General features: G+C 42.5%; 1 protein-coding gene across 2 annotated transcripts in view; it reads left to right on the top strand.

Annotated features, from left to right (window-relative positions):
* The window catches only part of slc27a6 (solute carrier family 27 member 6), a 68287-nt gene that overhangs the window by 24497 nt on the left and 26275 nt on the right, over positions 1–17515 (top strand). For both annotated transcript variants that reach the window (XM_061697738.1, XM_061697739.1), the window contains exons 5-7: positions 9912–10106; positions 14535–14625; positions 14715–14913. In XM_061697738.1, coding sequence (XP_061553722.1) covers positions 9912–10106; positions 14535–14625; positions 14715–14913 — 485 coding nt within the window. The remainder of the gene's footprint in view (positions 1–9911; positions 10107–14534; positions 14626–14714; positions 14914–17515) is intronic.

The raw sequence follows: 17515 nt of genomic DNA, 5'->3' as shown, positions 1-17515 counted from the left end.
GGGGAACGAAAAAAAATCTTTTTGTGCAAGTATACGTTGTATGTGCCAGCAGTAGTGAAGTCTGATTAATATTGTGTTAGTGCAATCAGAATTCAACAAAACAAGTCATCCATCTTCATCGGTCTAAGGGGGCCTCCATTTTGGGCAACATCCCCCTCTGCTGTTGACCGAAATGAACGTCACAACTACACTGTCAAGTGTTGCTGCCATTAAATGTGGAACATCACGTGACCATTTAAAAAAAAAAATATATATATTATGACGTTTATTGAAAATGCAGCTGGACAGAAAAAAAAGGTTTTAGGGGACAGACAGAGGGAAATTCTTGGAATAAGCTTTCACATGACATGAATGCATTATTTTTGAATAAGTGATGTCGTCTGACAGTTTGGTGCTGTTGCAGTCTTTCTGTTCTAGTTCCAGCCAAGATTGTTGTTCAACATTTGGATGTAACCATTTAATGAGGTACTGTATTTGGCTAGCTTAGTAATAGTGTTTGAAGTTAGGTGCGTCAAGTCGCCCCTTCTGCTTCACCTTTCTAAAGAGTCGCTCGCCTGATTCTATTTTTCTTATTTTTAGAGTCAAAAATTTAAAATGGCAGAGTTTTAGCATTTGGGAACCACTTTAAAGTGGGTTTGAATGGGTAATTTGAGGTAACATTTTTATTTTTTACCCCTTGCTATATGCCCTAAAAGTGAGATTGGGTGGCAATCCTTGTCGAGGTCCTCGTTGTAAAGTGAAACTTTGTGATGTGACCCCATTCGTGGCGATAGTTGCTTTGGGTGAGTTGTATGACGTTGCGATCCGGTGAACATATGAATCACCAAAGGCAAATTTGTGAAGTACTGCACAAAGAAAAGCCCAGTTAACTCTGTCAAAAGCGTTTTCTGCCTCTAGTGACAAAACAATTGCGTTTACATGATCACGCTGAGACGTACTTATCAGGTATATTTATATTTATAAAACAAAAAACAAACAAAAAACGGACATTATGATCGTGAAAGAATAAAATAATAATAGTCTCCGGTCTGTGCTGTAAAATAGAAATTAAGTAACAAAATATGTAAAAACAAAGAACAACTCGAACAAAATAGCTACTGTTTAAAATGTTAACTAAATGACACTGTGAAGTTTAGGAAACAAACTTGCTGTCTGTGCCACAAAGTGCAACAACGTAAACATTGACGTAATACCATAACAGACTTTCTATCTGTGCTGCAAACCCCCCAAGTTTTTTTAATTATTAGAATTTATATACAGTGGATAAGGAAAGTATTCAGAACCCCTTTAATATTTCACTCTTTGTTATATTGCAGCCATTTGCCAAAATCATTTAAGTTAATTTTTTTCCCCTCATTAATGCACACACAGCACCCCATATTGACAGAAAAAAAATTCAATTGTTGACATTTTGGCAGATTTATTAAAAAAGAAAAAATTAAATCTCATTGACTTTTTTTTCAACACAATAATACAACCCCAATTCCAATGAAGATGGGACGTTGTGTTCAACAAATAAAAACAGAATGCAATGATTTGCAAATAATGTTCAACATATATTTAATTGGGGCGGCACGGTGGCCGACTGGTTAGAGCGTCAGCCTCACAGTTCTGAGGACCCGGGTTCAATCCCCGGGCCCGCCTGTGTGGAGTTTGCATGTTCTCCCCGTGCCTGCGTGGGTTTTCTCCGGGCACTCCGGTTTCCTCCCACATCCCAACAACATGCGTTAATTGGAGACTCTAAATTACCCGTAGGCATGACTGTGAGTGCGAATGATTGTTTGTTTCTATGTGCCCTGCGATTGGCTGGCAACCAGTTCAGGGTGTACCCCGCCTCCTGCCCGATGACAGCTGGGATAGGCTGCAGCACACCCGCGACCCTAGTGAGGAGAAGCGGCTCAGAAAATGGATGGATATGTTCAATTGAATATACTACAAAGACAAGATATTTAATGTTCAAACTGATAAACCTGATTGTTTTGAGCAAATAATCATTAACTTAGAATTTTATGGCTGTAACACGTTCCAAAAAAGCTGAGACAGGTGGCAAAAAAGTTGAGGAATGCTCATCAAACACGTGTTTGGAACATCCCACAGGTGAACAGGCTCATTGGGAACAGGCGGGCGCCATGATTGGGTAGAAAAGGAGCTTCCCTGAATTGCTCAGTCATTCACAAGCAAAGATGGGGCGAGGTTCACCTCTTTGGGAACAAGTGCGTGAGAAAATAGTCCAACGGTTTAAGGACAATGTTCCTCAACGTACAATTGCAAGGAATTTAGGAATGTCATCATCGACGGTCAATAATATCATCAAAAGGTTCAGAGAATCTGGAGAAATCACTGCAAGTAAGCGGCAAGGCCGAAAACCGACATTGAATGCCCGTGACCTTCGACCCCTCGGGCGGCATTGCATCAAAAACCGACATCAATGTGTAAAGGATATCACCACATGGGCTCAGGAACACGTCAGAAAACCAATGTTAGTAAATACAGTTCGGCGCTACAACCGTAAGTGCAACTTGAAACTCTACTATGCAAAGCAAAAGCCATTTATCAACAACACCCAGAAACGCCGCTGGCTTCTCTGGGCCCGAGCTCATCCAAGATGGACTGATGCAAAGTGGAAAAGTGTTCTGTAGTCCGACGAGTCCACATTTCAAATTGTTTTTGGAAATTGTGGACGTCGTGTCCTCTGAGCCAAAGAGGAAAAGAACCATCCAGACTGTCATGGACATAAGTTCGAAAGCCAGCATCTGTGATGGTATGGGGCTGTGTTAGTGCCAATGGCATGGGTAACTTACACATCTGTGAAGGCATCATTAATGCTGAAAGGTACATACAGGTTTTGGAGAAACATATGCTGCCATCCAAGCAACATCTTTTTCATGGACGCCCCTGCTTATTTCAGCAAGACAATGCCAAACCACATTCTGCACGTGTTACAACTGTGTGGCTTCGTAGTAAAAGAGTGCGGGTACTAGACTGGCCTGCCTGCAGTCCAGAGCTGTCCCTCATTTAAAATGCATGGCGCATCCATCCATCCATCCATTTTCTGAGCCGCTTCTCCTCACTAGGGTCGCGGGCATGCTGGAGCCTATCCCAGCTGTCATCGGGCAGGAGGCGGGGTACACCCGGAACTGGCTGCCAGCCAATCGCAGGGCACATACAAACAAACAACCATTCGCACTCACAGTCACACCTACGGGCAATTTAGAGTTGTCAATTAATGCATGTTTTTGGGATGTGGGAGGAAACCGGAGTGCCCGGAGAAAACCCACGCAGGCACGGGGAGAACATGCAAACTCCACACAGGCGGGGCCGGGGATTGAACCCGGGTCCTCAGAACTGTGAGGCTGACGCTCTAACCAGTCGCCCACCGTGCCGCCTGCGTGGCGCATTATGAAGCGTAAAATTCGACAACGGAGACCCCGGACTGTTGAACGGCTGAAGCTGTACATCGAGCAAGAATGGGAAAGAATCCCACCTACAACGCTTGAACAATTAGTGTCCTCAGTTCCCAAACGTTTATTGAATGTTGTTAAAAGAAAAGTTGATGACATTTTGATGACAAACATTTATTTGTACTATTGAAATAAAATGATGTACAGTTCCTTCAGGGCTTTTTGGATCAGATTAATCACACTTGAATTTTGAATAACTGCGATTAATCACAGGCGCCAAATATATCACAGTGTACCGCATTTTGCTTTGTTTTGGCTTTTTTTTTTTTTTTTTTTAAACTTGTTGCGCTTCGATGAAAAGAGAGTTCACCGCTGTACTCGATACTGTACAAATGACCTTTGTATTTTTCGAAAGTCCCATCGCGGTGAATTTTGAAGCAAATTTTGACACCAAGCACACCAGTCTGAGTGTCCTCACTTATCTTTGTACTGGCATAAGCATTGACCTGATCACTGATGTTACGGCAATCTGCGCCACATTTCAGATATCCATCCGCGGTTAAGGTAAAGGAGTGTGTGTGGTGGAAATAAATTATGTGTTTTAAATTTGACAGCCCTTGTCCAGATAGTTGAGTTTGGAAAGTAAGCAGTAAAAGTCACGAGAAAAATAAATACTCAAGTACAGATACCTGAAAAATCTATTGAAAGTACAGTACATGTATTTCATGACTTTCCACCTCTGAACGTGGTGGTAGTTTGATGGTCTGGGTCTACTTTGCGACTTCAGGACTTGGATGACTTGCTGTGATTGATGGAACCATGAATTCTGCTCTTTACTGGAAAATCCTGAAGGAAAGGGTTCAGCCATCAGTTTGTGACCTCAGCCAGGACAACAATCCAAAACACACTAGCATCTCAACTTCTGAATGGCTTTAAAAAAAAAAAAAAAAAAAAAAAACAATGGTTTTGGAGTGGCCAGGTAGCTTTGAATACTTTTTTGTACTTAATGAATACAATCACCGTTTAAAAACTGCATTTTATGTTTAGTTGGGTTATTTTTGTCTGATGTTTATATTTGTTTGGTGATATTAAACATTAAAGTGGGGAAATTATGCAAAAATAAGAATTTGAAAAGGGGACAAATACTTTTTCACGGAACTGAACATTTTCAAAGCAAGGACCACAGGGATTTCATTTCCTCAATGATGCACAATGTTCGCGTTTCCAAGGGTCAAGGATCATATCATATTTCGTTACACTGTGCCAGCAATTATTTCTTTTTGTGGAGATTATGCACTGTCATCCGTTTTCTAGTCCACAATCACTGATTCGTGAATCACACTATTCCCTGCGGACCAAAGAAAAACATCTTTTGTTGTCTTTGTTTGATCCTCCCAAAGTGGACACATGACATTGCACGTACACATAATACGATGGCAGAGCTCCTTATTGATGCAAGACTGAAAGTCCTCTTTGTCCACTGTTCCGCTACCATTTTGTTGCGTGGGTGAAACCTTGGCCATGGTACTGTCCTCATTAGTGGTCATCTGAGTATCGGTAATTCGAACATTAACGATTTACACACATGAATGACACCCATCAAAGGAGATACAGCACACAGTGAAACTGTGTATAAATGTAAGACAATGATGTTTTCCTCTCTTTTATTCAAGGGCCTTCTATTGAAATACGAATGTTAAAGATTTCACTTATAAGATGCTTACGCTCTTTGCATCACTTACAATTGCACAATGTTATCAAATCCCCACTTCAAGCCTAAAAAATGTGAGGGGAAATAGACCACTGTAAATGCATGTTTAATATTCAAACTTTCAGTTAATCAGTGGTTCCATACTGGACCCAAAATTTAATTTGGTCTCATTAAGTCACAACCCAATTTTTTTTTTTACATTCTTTAGGAACTCGAATTTATTTCACAAAAGAATAGCACAGTAATACAAAAGAAAACAGTTTTATATATATATATATCCATACATCCATCCATTTTCTGAGCCGCTTCTCCTCACTAGGGTCGCGGGCGTGCTGGAGCCTATCCCAGCTGTCATCGGGCAGGAGGCGGGGTACACCCTAAACTGGTTGCCAGCCAATCACAGGGCACATACAAACAAACCATTCGCACTCACAGTCACACCTACGGGCAATTTAGACTCACCAATTCATGCATGTTTTTCGGATGTGGGAGGAAACCGGAGCGCCCGGAGAAAACCCACGCAGGCACGGGGGAGAACATGCAAACTCCACACAGGCGGGGCCGGGGATTGAACCCGGGTCCTCAGAACTGTGAGGCTACTTTCCCACTGGGTTGGGAAAAGTATTCACTCTTTGTTATATTGCAGCCATTTGCTAAAAAAATGTAAGTTCATTTTCCCCCCTCATCAATGTACACACAACACCCCATATTGACAGAAAAAAAATAGAATTGTTGAAAATTTTGCAGATTTATTAAAAAAAGAAAAATTGAAATATCACACAGCCATAAGTATTCAGACCCTTTACTGTCACACTCATATTTAACTCGGGTGCTCTCCATTTCTTCTGATCATCCTTGAGATGGTTCTACACCTTCATTGGAGTCCATATGTGTTTGATTATACTGATTGGACTTGATTAGGAAAGCCACACACCTGTCTATAGAAGACCTTACAACTCACAGTGCATGTCAGACCAAATGAGAATCATGAGGTCAAAGGAACTGCCTGAAGAGCTCAGAGACAGAATTGTGGCACGGCACAGATCGGACCAAGGTTACAAAAAAAATTATGCTGCACTTAAGGTTCATAAGAGCACAGTGGCCTCCATAATTCTTAAATGGACGACGTTTGGGATGACCAGAACCCTTCCTAGAACTGGCCGTCCGGCCAAAGTGAGCAATCGGGGGAGAAGAGCCTTGGTGAGAGAGGTAAAGGAGAACACAAAGATCACTGTGGCTGAGCTCCAGAGATGCAGTCGGGAGATGGGAGAAAGTTCTAGAAAGTCAACCATCAGTGCAGACCTCCACTAGCCGGGGCTTTATGGCAGAGTGGCCCAACGGAAGACCCGCCTCAGGGCAAGATACATGAAAGCCTGCATGGAGTTTGCTAAAAAACACCTGAAGGACTCCAAGATAGTGAGCAATAAGATTCTCTGGTCTGATGAGACCAAGATACAACTTTTGGCTTTAATTCTAAGCGGTATGCATGGACAAAACCAGGCACTGCTCATCACCTGTCCAATACAGTCCCAACAGTGAAGCATCATGCTGTGGGTGTGTTTTTCAGCCGCAGGGACAGGGCGACTGGTTGCAATCGAAGGAAAGATAAATGTGGCTGAGGATAGGGATATCCTGGAAGAAAACCTTCTCCAGAGTGCTCAGGATCACAGACTGGACTGAAGGTTCACCTTCCAACAAGCCAATGACCCTCTGCACACAGCTAAAATAACAAAGGAGTGGCTTCAGAAACAACTCCGTTACTGTTCTTGAATGGCCCAGCGAGAGCCCTGACTTAAACCCAATTGCGCATCTCTGGAGAGACCTGAAAATGGCTGTTCACCAATGTTCACCATCCAAACTGACAGAACTGGAGAGGATCTGCAAGGAGGAATGGCAGAGGATCCCCAAATCCACGTGTGAAAAACTTGCATCATTCCCAGAAAGCAACGCGTCTAGACCGAAATATTTACAGTAAATGGTGTGCGTCTACTGAGTGATTAAGAGGCAGGGCTCCTGCAGGTCAGGCCCATCCGGTGGGACAACCACAGGCAGAGAGGACCATCACACCCAGCCCCACAGTACCCCCCCCCCCCCCAGAACCTCCCCATCCCAGCCGGCACCCGCTACCTGCCCCAGAGTGCGGGAGGTGGACCTGCCCCCAGACCAGGCAGCGACAAAACCCAACAGCGGGCCCCATGGTCAGCAGAGAACCCCCCGCCCTACGCGAGAAGAGGGGGAGGCGACTTCAGCCGGACGCAAGGACCGAAGAGAAAAGGCGGAAAGAGGCCCGAGAAGCGATGGGGGTCCCCACCGTCCCCCACCAGCAGCCGGAACGGGAAACCAAAGCGGAGGCCAGATAAGGGCAGACCGATAATTAGCCAGGAGAGTATGTTCTTTTTCTGGTATTAGTAGTTGTTTGATTGCAGCTGTGTTCATATGGTTACAAATTTGACCTTTATCTTTTCTCTCCTTGACTGCTCTGAAAAATAGAAGCGCTTGTATTGACCAGAAATGTTTAATAAATTCGACCAAAATTCCGTCCAGGCCAGGCGCCCTTCCTGACTGCATATATTTTTAATGCACTGTGTATGTATGGAATTCTGTGATAGTTAATGTGGCATCAAGACTCTCCTTAGTTTCAGTGTTTAAGTGAGGAATGTTTAGATCATTAAAAAAAGTTTCAATTTCTTTTTGGTCTGGGTTGTTCGAAGATCCATATAAGCTCATATACTTGTAATAATTGTAAAATATTTCATTTATTTCTAGCGGTGACTGTGTACAGTGGCCCTTTGTATCTTGAATAGCTGTTTTTCTTTATTGCGTTGAAGTTGGTTTGCAAGAAATTTGAAATTTTATAATTGTACTCAAAGTTGATGGATCATAATGTGGGAGGTGTCCCGTCCACCGGGCTGCTCTCGGGTGCACTCCTGGGCCGGACCCCGCTTCTCGATTGGGTGGGATGGGGTCCTCAACCCCCGTGGTGCAGGCACAGCAATTACAGGACACTTCTGATGCTTATTGTGCATACGAAAACGGTGTCAATTCACTTGCATGTGTCTGCAGACACACACCTCTGGGACTTATTCGCTGGGTGTGGGGCCACTCCCTCTCATTGTGACAATTAACTTATAAATATGTGAATTTCTTGGGTATCCCCTCACTTACACTCTGATCCAACACGTTTATAATTTACATAGCCAATCCCACCACACTTCAGTTGTGCAGCTGGGTCCACGGCACCTGTCCTGCATGCTTCGCCTCCTGTCCTGTTCCATCGTGTCCTATATTGTCCTGTCCTTCCCTCACAGGCTGTAGCACTACTGACCCATACCACACTCGATTCCAATGTGTCATTGTACTACTTATAAAAGGCTTTACTTTCCTCATCTTGTTTACAGCTAGTGCTTTGTCTTTTGTTGTCTTCTTTTCTTATATTATTTAGTTACTTTTTCACTCTCTCGCCTTTGTTTTTTCTGTCACTCCCCTTTAAAAACTTTGTTTGACTGAACGACTAATTCTCAATAAATGTACATCAGAATACAAAGAAACCACAGTGGCAGCTTAAAAGGTCCACTGTGACACAGTAAAACTGTTCCGGCATAAAAGGGATACAGATCTTCCTTTCTGCTTGACCTAACAGTCGAATAGGACAAAAAAAATAAAATAAAAACGACGACAAAAACAAAGTTGGTGTCTCTTATCTATCTGAGCTTGACAGGCGGATTGGTGCAGCGTCTACAGTGACGCAGACTTTCTATCGGTCCGTTGTGGTGAAGGAGGTAAGCCGAAAAGTAAAGCATTCAATTTACCTGTCGATCTACGTTCCTACTCTCACCTATGGTCACGAGTTGTGGGTCGTGACCGAAAGAACAAGATTGTGGATACAAGTGGCCGAAATGGGTTTCCCCCGCAGGGTGTCCAGGCTCTCCCTTTGAGATAGGGTGAGAAGCTTATAGCATTCCGGGAGAGGATTCAGAGTCGAGTCGCTGCTCCTCCGCATTGAGAGGAGCCAGATGAGGTGGCTCGTGCATCTGTTTAGGATGCCTTCTGGACGCCTCCCTGGTGAGGTGTTCCGGGCATGTCCCACCGGGAAGAGACCCCGGGAACGACCCAGGACACACTGGAGAGACTATGACTCCCGGCTGGCCTGGGAATGACTCGGGATGCCCCCGGAAGAGCTCGATGAAGTGGCTGGGGAGAGGGAAGACCAGACTTCCCTAAAAGCTACTGCCCTCCGCGACCCGTGGAAGAAAATGGACGGATGGATTATACCAAAAATTATGTTAATAAAAAATAAGACAATTATTCTAATATTGATTACAATAGCATTGAAAATAATAATTGTTCCCTGGCCAAAACCACAACCTCCTAGCATGGAAAAATGATGGGACAGAGTTAAAGATGTGACGGACATGGAAAGAGTGACAGCAAGCTTGCAGGTTAAAATGAATATATTTGAGGAATTATGGATACCTGCAATTCAAGAAACTGAAGATTGATTTAGCCCTACAGTTTTTTTATATTTTGTTCTGGTATTTTGAGTTTGTTTGAGGGTCAAGGGTTATGTACTTAGGGATAGAAAGGAGAGTTTCAAAAAATGTATAGGTAGAATAAGCAGTATGGAGAATGGATGGATGGTATAGGTAATAGTGTACACACTGTAGATGTGAAAAGAGGACAATAGTAGAACAGATTCATAGTGGTATGCATCGATAATTATGAATGCAAATCAAATGTACAAACTGTCATATGTGTGTACTAATCACCAAAGATTATTATGTGATTTTTACCACCCTCAGACAGAGATGGACAAGGTTCACGTAGTGCGGATGGGAGTCGGGAACGGGCTGCGTCAGGATGTCTGGCAGGAGTTCCAGCGACGCTATGGAAACATAAAAATGTGTGAGGTATACGGCTCCACTGAGGGAAACCTGTGTTTCATGAATCACATTGGCAAGATTGGCACAGTGGGGCGTTCAAACTTCTTCTACAAGGTGAGTGGATGGCAATTCCAATGTCTATTGTAGTAGTACATTGGTAAACAGTATATTGTTGTGTTGTTACCCTTGATAAAATGTATGACTGCAAACTCAGAGGCGAGACCAGATTTTTTAAAATTGTTTTTAGCAAATAATCATTAATTTAGGATTTTATGCCTGCAACATGTTCCCAAAAAGCTAGGACAGGATCATGTTTACCACTGTGTTGCATCAACTTTTCTTTTAACAACATTCAATAAACGTTTGGGAACTGAGGACACTAATTGTTGAAGCTTTGTAGGTGGAATTATTTCCCCTTTTTGCTTGATGTACAGCTTCAGCTGTTCAACAGTCCGGGGTTTCCGTTCATAATGCTTCATAATGCGCCACACATTTTCAATGGGAGACAGGTCTGGACTGCAGGCAGGCCAGTCTAGTACCCGCACTCTTTTACTACGAAGCCACGCTGTTGTAACACGTGCAGAATGTGCTTTGGCATTGTCTTGCTGAAATAAGCAGGGGTGTCCATGAAAAAGACGTTGCTTGGATGGCAGCATATGTTTCTCCAAAACCTGTACGTACCTTTCAGCATTAATGGTGCCTTCACAGATGTGTTGATGTCACAATTAAGGGCTGGATTGGGTCACTTCAATCTCCACTGAAGGCCCACGTCCCAAATGCACCGCTCACCACTGATACGAGGATAGTAGACAATGTGTATTTATCCTATCAGGCAGGGATAGACAAAGTAAATGATGGCGGAGGCCACAGTTTTTTGTCAGCGCTGCCAGGGGGCCACATGGCACCCTGATTTCCTTGGTCAAGTTTTCTCTGACCACATCCTTTCGGCATTGCGTCATTACTCTCACAGATATGTATTGGTAGCTTTGATACGCCCATTTTAAGCTCTGTGCCAACGGCAACGCTAAGCTAGCGACGTCAACATCGTCAGCACATTTCATGTGTGCGGACAGCAAGAAAACCAAAAGTCCAAGGATGCCGGTAGATTGTTTTGACATTGACAAAACAGTAACCCTCATGAAAATAGCTTGAGGAATGACCAAATTACGACTTGATGTCCATGTATTGCCTTCTATGGGAATGTTGACCTCCCAAACATGGCTGTCACATAGGCACGTAGGTTAGCCGGGCGGCTCCATCACGCGCGTTATTAGGATTCCCACATTGTTTAAGGGCAAGACACGCCCTGCTCCAATATTACTGGCTCCAGGACATGCCCTTTCCACGACGTACGAACCATCATGTTGCAGCGGGGCGTGTCCTGCCTGGAAACTAACTAGTGTTCATACTGTATCTGTGATTACTCTATCTTCCTGCTGATTTTTATCATGTCGTCGCTATAATAAGCGATGTCTGCTCTCCAGTGGTGAATGGTGTTAAAATTAAAACCCAAAACTGCTCTGTTATGGAAGAGGAAACTTATTCATAATTTTTTTTTTTTTTTTTTTTTTTTACATTAAACTAGGGGCAACTCCCGAGTGTGGGCGCCGACCACATTGCCTCAACCACATTTAATGTTTTCAACAACAACAAATGTTTTCAATTCAGAAAAAAAAATCCCCAAATTAATTGAGGAGCAACCGTGGCTGTGGATATTTTACATGATGATCAATTATCCATCGATCCATTCATCCATTTTCTATATCGCTTATCCTCACTGGGGTCGTGGGTTTGTTGGAGCGTATCCCAGCTGACTCTGGGCGAGAGGCGAGGTGCACCCTGAACTGGTTACCAGCCAATTGCAGGGCACATATGTATAAACAAACAACCATTCACATCTACAGACAATTTAAAGTCTTCAATTAATCTACCATGCATGTTTTTGGGATGTGGGAGGAAGCTGGAGTACCCAGAGAAAACCCACGGCGGCACAAGAAGAACACGCAAACTCCACACATGCGACGCCGGATTTGAACCCGAGTCCACAGAACTGTGAGGCAGATGTGCTAACCAGTTGTACTCTGTGACAAATTATTTTAAATATAATTTTCGATTGTACATTTAGTGACATTTTACAGCTGATTGTACGCTTAGCAAAGCCAAACTGGCATCTGCTGACACAGCCAGTTCTTACAGTACAGTAGTTCAATCTAACATGCTAACAGTTGGTAGGCTAACATATAGATACTTTTCCCATACAGTATGTATCTCTATTTTCAGTGTTTACAATTTAATTCAGTGCACACGGATTTATAAAATGTCTTCTATTAGATATCAATATTGGATATCAGTCGATTGTTGGAGTGATATTATATTAAACATACATACACATCAGTAATGTAGGATTCATTGATGACCGGAATAGCAACAAACTCCCAACTGCAATTTAGCCTTCAGGCTAATGTTCGGCAAAGCTAATGCTGTTTTAGCGAAACTTAGTGGTTTTGTGACGTTAAGCGACTGTCTCTCCGTGTCATGCCACTACGCCTTCGGCAACAGTGATTACTTTCTTTTTAAAAGCAGCTGAGTAACTCGCCCTTTTATTGACATTTTCTTTTTACCTTTAGGTACAGTATAAGGTAGCCTATAAACTCATGGGTTAATGTTTCTTCTGTTTAGTGCAGTAGCAACAGATACGATATGCTAACAATATCAATATGGCGGCGCGCGCGAACAAATCATGATTCTTGGGTGAACAGCAAATATATACAGTAACATTAGTAACATTACATATATTGGAATGAAGTTCACCATTTTCACAACCACTATATACTGGTATACCTTTATACAATGTGAAAGATTTTTTTCATTTTTCCCTATACCTATGTGTAATATATGCTATCAACGTTTGATGCATTTACATTGACAAGACATTGCAGGAAAAAAAATAAAGGAAAACAAATCACCACAAAACAGTTATTCAGTTATTCCGCTGACATGTTTAGGGATATGTATTTCGATATTTTCGTATTTTGAGAGGTTTTCCTGTTTTAGAGTGAAAGAGAGCATCAATCCATAAACGTTCATCTCAAAATGACTAGAACATGAAAACACGTTTTTTATCTGATGAGTCAGCTCTTAAACAGGTATTGAATCATTTTGATTGTAAACATCTACAGCAGGGGTGTCAAACTCAAATTCACGGTGGGCCAAAATTTTAAATTGGGACAACGCAATATTTAATGATATATTTTATTCCCTTTTCTGCAGAAATGTTGCGTTAAAGTTTGTCATATGACAACAAACTTACATTTTGCTTAAACACTGAATCTGGAATAAACAACCTTTAATGTTATAAACACGAGAAATCAAATTAGCGATGAAAGACATCAGTGGTATTTGTTTGTTGTTTTGTATTTAAATAGATAACATGAATTCTTCTGTCTCTCTATCTTCTATTTATCTATCTCCAACTGCCTTTCTTTTTTATGTAAATCTTTTTTCAAAGGCCAACAACAAAACAACCCAAAAAAATAAGAATGTGCTTCAATAAAAATCCAAACTTCAAACTATTAACAGTCCCTGCCTAGGAGTTGATAAAGGACATTTAAAAATCAATAAATAAATTAATTAATTAATTAATTATATTATGTTATATTCGTTGTTACAGCCACGTTGCTCCGCACACAACAAACAGTTCTGTCTTTTACTTGAGTGAACAGATAATCTGCCTCCCACCTGTCTTGGAAGTTAACCGTTGTCCGTCTTTCGTTTGGCCATTTTTGGGAAGGGGGAGTGTAAATTTGCTCGAGGAGACTGGTAGCATATTTGCTAACGACTGCAACAGAAAGGGAAGGGGCGCTCGCTGGTCAAGACTGATGGGCCAACACACCAGCAAAGCATTCTGGGATTTGTAATATAAGTGGCACATGTGCAATATAATGGCGAGCCAGCTCTAATACCCATTTAAATATGGTCTTGCGGGCCGAATATAATTACATCGTGGGCCAAATTTGGCCCCCGGGCCTGAGTTTGACATATATGATCGACAGGGATATAGCCTGCTTAGAAGGTTGCTGCTATAAGGAAAAAAGGAAAAGCAAAGAGGGAAAATACCTAACAAGTTTCAAACAAAAAGATACAAAGCTCAGAGAGCGTTAGTCACAAGAGTTCAAGACCTTTTATTGTAATTTCATTTTTAAAAAGTTGCATTTTTTCCATTTCCTCAACAAATTGTTGCCAGTGATTTTCAGTGACTCTGCAGTTTTTTTATTTGTCAGGAAAATGTACAAAATGAGCAGGAAGAATGTAGAACGCACTGAACCTGTTACAACTACAGTAAATTGGCCTAATTGCTGTTTCGGGGATATGTGCACATCCCTGGTTTCCCTCATCTCAGGGTCAACTTCCTCCGAAGTTTCAAATAACCTGTTGTGCTGTACCAATGTTGTGTGAAACCAAAAACCAAAGATAAACAAAACACAGATCACGATACTTGTTACTGTATATCACTGTATAATGTTTGCTTGTCTTTTTCTGCAGCTCCTGTTCAAGTATGATCTGGTAAAGTATGACATGATGGAAGACAAGCCAATGAAAGATCAGTATGGTTTCTGTCAGCGAGTGAAAAAGGGTAAGATTGGGTGAGAGTTCCATTCGGAGTGGCTTTCGTCTTAATTGCGTCACGACTGAGCTCTATTTTCCTGTCATGTTATTTCTCAGGCGAGACAGGGCTTTTACTATCTAAAGTGAACGCCCTGACCCCTTTCTTTGGGTACGCTGGAAGCAAGCAGCTGACTGAAAAGAAGCTGATAAGGAATGTGTTTGTCAAGGGCGATACCTACTTTAACACTGGTGACCTGATGGCTGAAGACCACGAAGGCTTCATCTCTTTCAAAGACAGAGTGGGAGACACATTCAGGTACAGTTGTATATGATTTGATTTATAGGCAAAGGAAACGTTTTCATCGACAATTGTATTAGCTTCTATAATGGTCAAGATTTTATCAAACAAAACTATGGATGGATGGAAAACCACAATAATGACAGCAGTATATTTTTAATCAGTCAGAGAATACAGTTCAAAATTATTTTCCACAACAGTTGACCAATTGGGCTGAAAGAAAAGGCAAGAGAGAAATAAAATAATTCGATTTCAGAAGGGAGAAGGAAGAAATGTGTAGAGCATCATTTGCATTAGCGACAATAATGCCATGGTCATGAGCAGTATTAAGATTATTACCACTTTCAAATTAATGATAGCAGATGTAAAAACGTTACTCTGAGGCTGCACCTCTGGAAGTGTAGGCACCCTTTAAGGTATAGTGGAAAACGAACAATTAATCGACTGTCGAAGTTGTGTTGTTCAGAATCAGAATCATCGTTATTTGCCCAGTATGTCCAAAAAACACACAAGGAATTTGTCTCCGGTAATTGGAGCCGCTCGAGTACGACAACAGACAGTCAATTGACAGAGAACACTTTGGAGACATAAAGACTGAGAAAAACCGTCACTGGGCAATAAAGGGTTGCGAGTTCTCTGGTAATGCCGGTACATTTATTTATTTATTTTTTTATTTTTTGCTGTCTGCAGCACAGCAGTGATGTCCCTCATCATGTAGATTAAAGACAAGAACAATATTTTTTTTTGGGGTGAAGCTGGCTCTCTGGATGTGGAAAGTCACCTCTCTGGCCAGGTAAAGAGCCTTGGGGTCATAACAGGTAAAGAGCCTTGGGGTCTGGTACCAGTTCTCATGAGAGGAGTTGGACTCTCCATTTTGAATTTGCCCCCGGGGAGAGGTGCCGAGGAGGTGTGGGCATACTTAGTGCCCTCTCCAGGTCAGGAATAAGATCCTACCCCAAGTGAAGGGGTTCAAGTATCTTGGGGTCTTGTTCACGAGTGAGGGAAGAAATGGAGCTGGAGATCAACAGGTGGATTGGCGCAGCGTCTGCAGTGATGTGGACCCGAAAGGCAAAGCACTCTATTTACCGGTTGAGCTACGCTACTACCCTTACCTATGGTCACGAGCTGTAGGATGTGACCAAAAGAACACATGCAAGCAGCAGAAATGAGTTTCAGTCGCCGGGTGCCTGGGCTCCCCTTTAGCGATACGGTCCATTTCTTCTGATCATCCTTGAGATGGTTCTACACCTTCACTGGAGTCCAGCTGTGTTTGATTATACTGATTGGACTTGATTAGGAAAGCCACACACCTGTCTATATAAGACCTTAAAGCTCACGGTGCATGTCAGAGGAAATGAGAATCATGAGGTCAAAGGAACTGCCTGAAGAGCTCAGAGACAACATTGTGGCAAGGGACAGATCTGGCCAAGGTTACAAAAGAGATTCTACTGCATTTAAGGTTCTTAAGAGCAAAATGGCCTCCATTATCCTTAAATGGACGACATTTGGGACGACTACAACCCTTCCAAGAGCTGACCGTCTGGCCAAACTGAGCAATCGGGGGAGAAGAGCCTTGGTGAGAGAGGTAAGGAAGATACCACTGATCACTGTGGCTGAGCTCCAGAGATGCAGTTGGGAGATGGAAGAAAGTTCGAGAAAGTCAACCATGACTGCAGCCCTCCCCCAGTCGGGACTTTATGGCAGAGTGGGCCGATGGAAGCCCCTCCTCAGTGCAAGACACATGAAAGCCTGCATGGAGTTTGCTAAAAAAAAAAACACCTGAAGGACTCCAAGATGGTGAGAAATAAGATTCTCTGGTCTGATGAGACCAAGATACAACTTTTGGCTTTAATTCTAAGCGGTATGTGTGGAGAAAAGCAGGCACTGCTCATCACCTGTCCAATACAGTCCCCACAGTGAAGCATGGTGGTGGCGGCATCATGGTGTGGGTGTGTTTTTCAGCTGCAGGGGCAGGACGACCGGTTGCAATCGAAGGAAAAATGAATGCGACTAAGTACAGGGATATCCTGGACGAAAACCTTCTCCAGAGTGCTCAGGACCTCAGACTGGGGCGAAGGGTCACCTTCCAACAAGACAATGACCCTAAGCACAGAGCTAAAATAACAAAGGGGTGGCTTCAGAACAACTCCGTTACTGTTCTTGAATGGCCCAGCCAGAGCCCTGACTTAAAGCCAATTGAGGATCTCTAGAGAGACCTGAAAATGGCTGTCCACCAACATTCACCATCCAACCTGAAAGAACTGGAGAGAATCTGCAAGGAGGAAGTGCAGAGGATCCCAAAATCCAGGAAAACTTGTTGCATCATTCTCCAAAAAGACTCATGGTTGTATTATATCAAAAGGGTGCGTCGACTAAATCCTGAGCAAAGGGTCTGAATACTTAAAGCTATGTGATATTTTATTTCTTTTTTAATAAATCTGCAAAAATTTCAGCAATTCAGATTTTTTTTCCCGTCAATATGGGATGCTCTGTGTACATTAATGAGGGGGAAAATGAACTTAAATGATTTTAGTAAATGGCTGCAATATAACAAAGAGTGGAAATTTTAAGGGGGTCTGAATACTTTCTGTACCCACTGTACGCGCGTGGGATATGCAAG

Source organism: Phycodurus eques, chromosome 15 (genome assembly GCF_024500275.1).
Source record: "Phycodurus eques isolate BA_2022a chromosome 15, UOR_Pequ_1.1, whole genome shotgun sequence".
NCBI lineage: Eukaryota > Metazoa > Chordata > Actinopteri > Syngnathiformes > Syngnathidae > Phycodurus > Phycodurus eques.
This window is presented reverse-complemented; position numbering and strand designations above follow the sequence as displayed.